This window comes from Papilio polytes, unplaced genomic scaffold (assembly GCF_000836215.1).
Source record: "Papilio polytes unplaced genomic scaffold, Ppol_1.0 DF821400.1, whole genome shotgun sequence".
Classification (NCBI taxonomy): domain Eukaryota; kingdom Metazoa; phylum Arthropoda; class Insecta; order Lepidoptera; family Papilionidae; genus Papilio; species Papilio polytes.
Window position 1 is genome coordinate 1,483,562 of NW_013527804.1, and position 6,345 is coordinate 1,489,906.

Below are 6,345 nucleotides of genomic sequence, written 5' to 3' on the forward strand. Positions count from 1 at the left end.
TATTTTGTTTTTGGTGTATTTTGTTTTGTTTTTAGTGCATTTTGTTTTGTTTTTCGTGTATTTTGTTTGGAAGTCGGTTTTGTTTTTTTACGCCAAAGAATAAAAAGGTAAGTTATGAGCTAAAAAAGGTTATAAAGACAAAATTTTCTACGTGGATAGTTAGAAACTTACCTTCATATCCAAAGCTTTGTAGAATGCCTGCAAACAAATAGAATTATTACTTACAGTTTCATATCTTATAAAGGGAATTGTTTTTAAATTCGACTTTTAAAAATTATTTAATTTAACAAAAATAAAAAAAAGACTTAAAAGTGAAAGTCAAATAAAATTTCCAATCTATACTAGTATTATAAAGAGAAAAGATTTGTATTTTTTATGTGTTGAAATAATTCAAAAACTACTGGGCTAATTTTAAAAATTCTTTTACCGTTAAAAAGGTAATTTATCTGTGAGTAACATAGGCTATATTTTTTAATTTCACACAGGCGAAGTCTAGTAAATAAATAAAGACAAAGTCCAAATACATGGGAATCTTCGATAGCATTTCAGTTATCAAAATTAACTATAAAAGAGTTACATTTCCGTTATGAACCATGGCAACCGACGCCGACGCCATAAAATAATAAAAAAACCACACATATATAAACTCCTTTCTCTTTTGGCGCGAAAACGTTAAGCTGCAGCAACAGTACACTCCAACATTCAGCCAGCATTGCGGAGTGGATCGAAATGCGGGGAAAACATAACAAACTGTAGTCCAATTTAATACTACAAACTTACGCCTGTAACACACGAAGCCAAAATCTTAAAAATCCTTTCTGTATGTCCTCTCCTTTATCAATTACTTGCGTACTAACCGACGTTACGCGGCGAGTATTTACACAGTGGAACAAGGCGCTGCTCGTTGCGAATGTTACACCTCGTGTCAACACCACGTAACATCGGTCAATATGCCTTAATAAGGTACAGCAACCTTTGAATTTCTTGCAGATGTAGGGTTTGCTTGTTCGATTATCATCTTCCTCCTTTCCTACTCTCGTAGTGTCGGCGCGAAGAGTCTTTGTCCTCCACATAACTATAATACGCCATCTCAGTCATCACTTCCTTCTTGATCATGTCACCTTTCACGCAATACATCCATCTCTTTCTACGTCTTCCTCTCCTCTCCTCAGTGTACCTCCACACTCATAACCAACGTTACATGCGATTATATAAAAACATGATTCGGGGATCGACATCTACAAGAAGTTAAAAGGTTGCAGAATTACTTTTTTTTAATAGACAAAAGATGGCACACAGAAAGAGTATTCCCTATTGTGTGTTAAAGGTTTCATCCGAGCTGTAGTTTCGATTCGCTTTCAGGATAGTGTGTTCCAGGCATTAAAGTTACACGGCCGCAATTAAAACGCCGCGGCCACGCTAACGAATCGCAGCGACACTCCACAGCTCGAGTAGTCTGCTAGTGTCGGTACCGCTATAACGTTACGTTAAACGCTATTTTTTTGTTTTTTTTTAGCTTTTTAACTTTACCGTTTCACGGTCGAGTGATATCGCTTTAATTAAAGTGTTAATTACTTTTGCGATTGATATATTTGTATGCACGCTTGGAAAAACGCGTCTACGCTAATACTTAAAATTTACACTATTTCTTTGAAATGTTTTTTTTTTAATCTGAAATGCTTTATATGAATACAGCTTTGTACTGAGTCTCGTGAAATTACTGGATACAGCCATATAAATAGACAAAGTCATTTTGCCCATTAATTTCTATATTCATTGAAAAAATCTAACATTTTTTAAAGTACCAAGCAGATATGAAAAATGCCGCTTGATGCCTATAATTTCTGCTATACAGAATAGTTAAATAAATCGATACCGTTAGAGTGGTGATAAAAAAAACACTCAAAACCACTTCTGTTATAAAAATATCATACTATTGGATATACTATTGGATATATTATTGGATACTATTGGATGGATGTTAGAGCTTGGAGCCCAAACAGCTGAACGGATCTCGATGAAATTTGGCATAGATGTAGATGATAGTCTGGAAGAACACATAGACTCACATTTGTTTTTTTAATTCCACGCGGACAGAGTCGCGGGCGAAAGCTAGTATACAAATATAGTTAACGTTATTCATTCCCATCCCTAGTATGTTCTCATTACAGGGTCTCACATGCGTCGCTGACACGGCCGACACTTGGGAATAAATCAACACGGAGGCAACATCGTTAGAAAAAAAAATTATATTCGCCCACTGAATGTGGAAAAATACAGAATTATATCAAGTCTATAGTATGGCGGGAAATGACTGGAGTATTTTTATAGCATTTGAAATAATGTTTTTAGGTCTCGTTGATATTTTTCTTAGAATTCAAAAGCACGGTGGTATACCAAATTTTATCAGATAATACAGATATATATTAGATATATAAAAATATACCTTTTATTTTTTATCTGTCATAATAAATACAGATTTATTTTATTCTGGTTAGTTTATTGAAATACTAGCTGTTGCTTGCGACGTCGTCCCCGTGAAATTAAAAGATATAACCTATGTTATTATTACCTTTCTAATAGTGAAAGATTTTTTGAAATCGGTGCAATAGTTTTTTTAGTTAACTCAATACATAAAAAAAAATCTTTTCTCTTTATTATAATAGTATAAATAAATAAAATCCTTCATCATCCACTTGCCCTTATCCCTTACGGAGGGTCGGCACAGTATGTGCTGCTCTTCCATACATCTTTATCAGCCGTCATATCTGAATCCACTCCTTTCTTAAGCAAAATAGATAAAATAAATAAATAAATAAAATCCTTAATGAATAATTTAATATAATTTAAATTAAATAATTTTGTTTATTTGGAAAAAGTCAGTAAAGAAAAAAAAATCTAAAAATCTCAATAGGGGTTAAGTAGACATATTTTGACATAAAGCACAAACTTAACAAAGGTGCCATTTCTAAAGGAAAGAAACCCCTTCCTATTTGTAAAGCTCCGTCAATTTGCTGTCTAAGGACAAATATCCGACAGGTCTGTGTTTATTTTATAAACAAGGGAGCGAAATATCACGTGATTTACACTGTGAAAACTATTGTCGTCTCTTTCCTTCATTAAAAAAGACGGAGACAGTAACACATTACACAATAATTAAAACATCTGTTTGAAATTGAATAAGGATTTGTCGTGTATACTGTTATAAGAGGAAAGATTAGTATTTTTGTATGTATTGAAACTCAAAAACTACTGGTCCGGTTTAAAAAAATCTCTATTAAAAACTACGCTAAGCTAGCCGTTATCAATGAGTAACATATTCTACATTTTTTATTGTTTTTTTTAACTTCACGGGGACGAAGTCGCAATTATTTCATAGGTGTTTATGCTTTCGTTACATGAGCGATAACGATATATAAGAAAAGAAACGGAACTAATCAACGATGGCTTGAATTACCTCAAGTGTGTACACAATGTCAACGATTCCCGCAAGAAAACTGTTTCCGTTTCTAATCAAGGGAGGGAAGATGTTTAGATCTTATCAAAAACCCACCCTCCGTACCTTATCGTACTTTCTAAACAAGCCCGTATACAGAACAAACAAGTGAGAGAGAAGAATATAAGCCGTCTGCTTCTAACATAAGGTTATAAACAGTAGGTGCTTTTCAACAACAAATAGTGAAAACATTTTTTTATAGATATCATAGATCTAGTAGCTGTAGATTTATTTTTTTTAACATTGATCATTCATCGATGGTTGAAATTTAGTCGGCTCTAGTATGCCTTAGAGCGGGCGCACATCTTTGACTAAACTATCGCACAACTGTTGTGCGATTGTCGATTGTTTCACAACCAATACAACTGTTTAGATGCACTACTAAAAACCGAGTAGTGTGCGCACCATATAAGCCCATAGAAATCAAAGCGAGACTAAACAGTTATGCGATGGTTTAGTCAAAGGTTCTCGCGCACTTTTATAATGCGTTATAATAACTACCTCAATTAGTTATTAACTGGTCACAAATACCCTTCTAAGTATATTTGAGTATATTTAGTACTAGTCGCCCGCGACTGCGTCTGCGTAGAATTTAAAAATAAAAAAATAAGTATCCTATGTGTTCTTTAAGACTATCCGCTACATCTATACCAAATTTCATAGATATCCGTTCAGCTGTTTAGGCTACAAACTCTAACAAACATTCATCCATCTAAACTTTCGCTTATTAGTAAAAAGTAAGATTAGAATATCTAGCGACTGTAACCATGAAAACTAAGTTCAGCAATTTATTCTATAAAGCAGAATGAGAGGTCACATACTTATTCGAATATCTCATTTCCCAGCACCGCACAAAATAAGCACTTTTGTATAACGAATTGTGCATAGAACGAAAAGTGAGTGCTTGTTATTTTATTTTTTAAGTCTCCGCATAAACATTAAAAACATTGTAACTATTCTACGTAACAGTATGAATGTGCAAGTGTTTCCAGACGGAGATCATTGACGGTGGAAAAAAAAATCTTCGCGTACCGAGTTACGACTCAAAATGTCCCCTTAAATTTGTTTAATTCCAGAAAATTCCCCGCCAACAAGTGCGCGTTCTTTGGTTTCGATTATATTCCGCGTCGTTTGCCGTCTAGAATATGAAAAATAGAAAATATTCCACATTTTTTTTAAATGCCGACTTGAATACTCAACAGTGGCACGGTTCGACGTTTGGAGAACTCGACGCGAGTGATACGTGGGTAGTTTTTAAAAATTAGACTCTAAACGTGACTAGTAAAGTTGAATTCTGATTAGCGTCGTGCTAAGTTTTCTATGGGTTGGCGCGCGGTGCAAGTAAATAGAAATAGATAAAAAAAAACTACTGTGAAACATTTTAATTCAGTGTAAATATTTTCAAGTATGACAGAGTTGTAAAAGTGCAGAATAAACATAACTTTTGCCTCTAATAAATACGTATAAAGTGCAACAAATATAAAATTAAAATATAAATGCATTTTCTATATATCTTTGCAACGTGATAGAGTTAGGGCGTTCTCTTTACGAAGCTTTAATCTCTGACAAAATTTTATCAAAGAGTATTTTCAACAACTGTTCCTGTTTTCAAATTATGAAACAAGAAACGGTTTATGGAAAGCTTCATTTCTAGTGACAAAATCGCCATCGCCCATCACTCAAGTCGCGAGTTTATAAACGGGGGTTGAACCGAGCTCGTAAATATGTCGGGTTTTATAGTTGTGCTCCCCTTAGGGCGCAGGGTTACGGCCCCGTTGCGCTAGGGCGAAGCGGATCGGGTTTTTTCTTCCCGTACTCCCTGATACCTCGATTGCTTATCCCGTGCCTGGGATGGCCACTTTAGACAGGGTAGGTGACGCGTGAGAAGAGGCGCTTGCGTGTATTCAATTTTAAGAGTTATTCTAATGTAGGTTTGCTTTTTATTATTAAACTAAGTGTAACATCTTCTTATCTAGATATCTTATTGTAAAATAAACTATCAAATATTTCGCTCTTAAAATCTAATATTCTAAAGGTGATACCAAAGTCGTTTTTTTATAAATAAACTTATAAGGTTCTTTCAATCGTGAATATTTCCTATAACTTATCCGAAATTCTAAAATAAATTCCCATCTCTTTTAAATAAAAAACATAAACAAAAACAAAACTCTTCACTTTTCGATGTAAATCCTACTTAATTCCGTACGGTTGAAATAACCGATAAAGTTATTGGTTATATCGTTAAAAAAAACTTGTTTAAGGGCCATCACTAGCATTGAGTCGATCTCAATAAAAGAGCACATCAATTATTTTATCGAGAGTTTATTTGCAATTAAAATGCTGGCATCAGTAGTTGGGTATTGAACAAAATACTTGAAATATACATACTAATGTTATGAAACTGAAATTGTCATGTCTGCTAGTTTTGAAAAGATACAAACATGTGAGAATACTTATTTAGTTTTTTAATAGTACTCGGGAACAGTTAATTAGTTGTTGAAGCCCGCATGCGTTGGGCGATATTCCTTACTTAGCCTTACAGTGCATTATACTCAACTGAATATCGGTGCCTTCAAGAGAAGGGTGAATGGTTACTTATTAAATTAGTGCGTAACATCCTTCGACCACATTACTTCAGGTGGGATCGTGGTCAAGCGTTATTTTATACATCACTGGCGGTCCCAGTGCGGCCCCATCCGCATAAAATTATAAAAATATTATTATATTGTTTACAATTGTCAAATTATGGTCCCTTTCCCACCATTTTTGTTAACCAATTTATTTACCCCTTAAGTTTAATAGCTTGAAAATATATAGCCTAAAGCGTGACGTAAGTGTCGGGCTTTTTA

General features: G+C 34.2%; 1 protein-coding gene across 1 annotated transcript in view; it reads right to left on the bottom strand.

Annotated features, from left to right (window-relative positions):
- LOC106108697 (tyrosine-protein kinase-like otk) overlaps positions 1-6,345 on the bottom strand; it is a 37,853-nt gene that overhangs the window by 25,548 nt on the left and 5,960 nt on the right. The window contains exon 2 of the mRNA XM_013289957.1: positions 172-198. Within this exon, the coding sequence (XP_013145411.1) occupies positions 172-198 (27 nt within the window). The remainder of the gene's footprint in view (positions 1-171; positions 199-6,345) is intronic.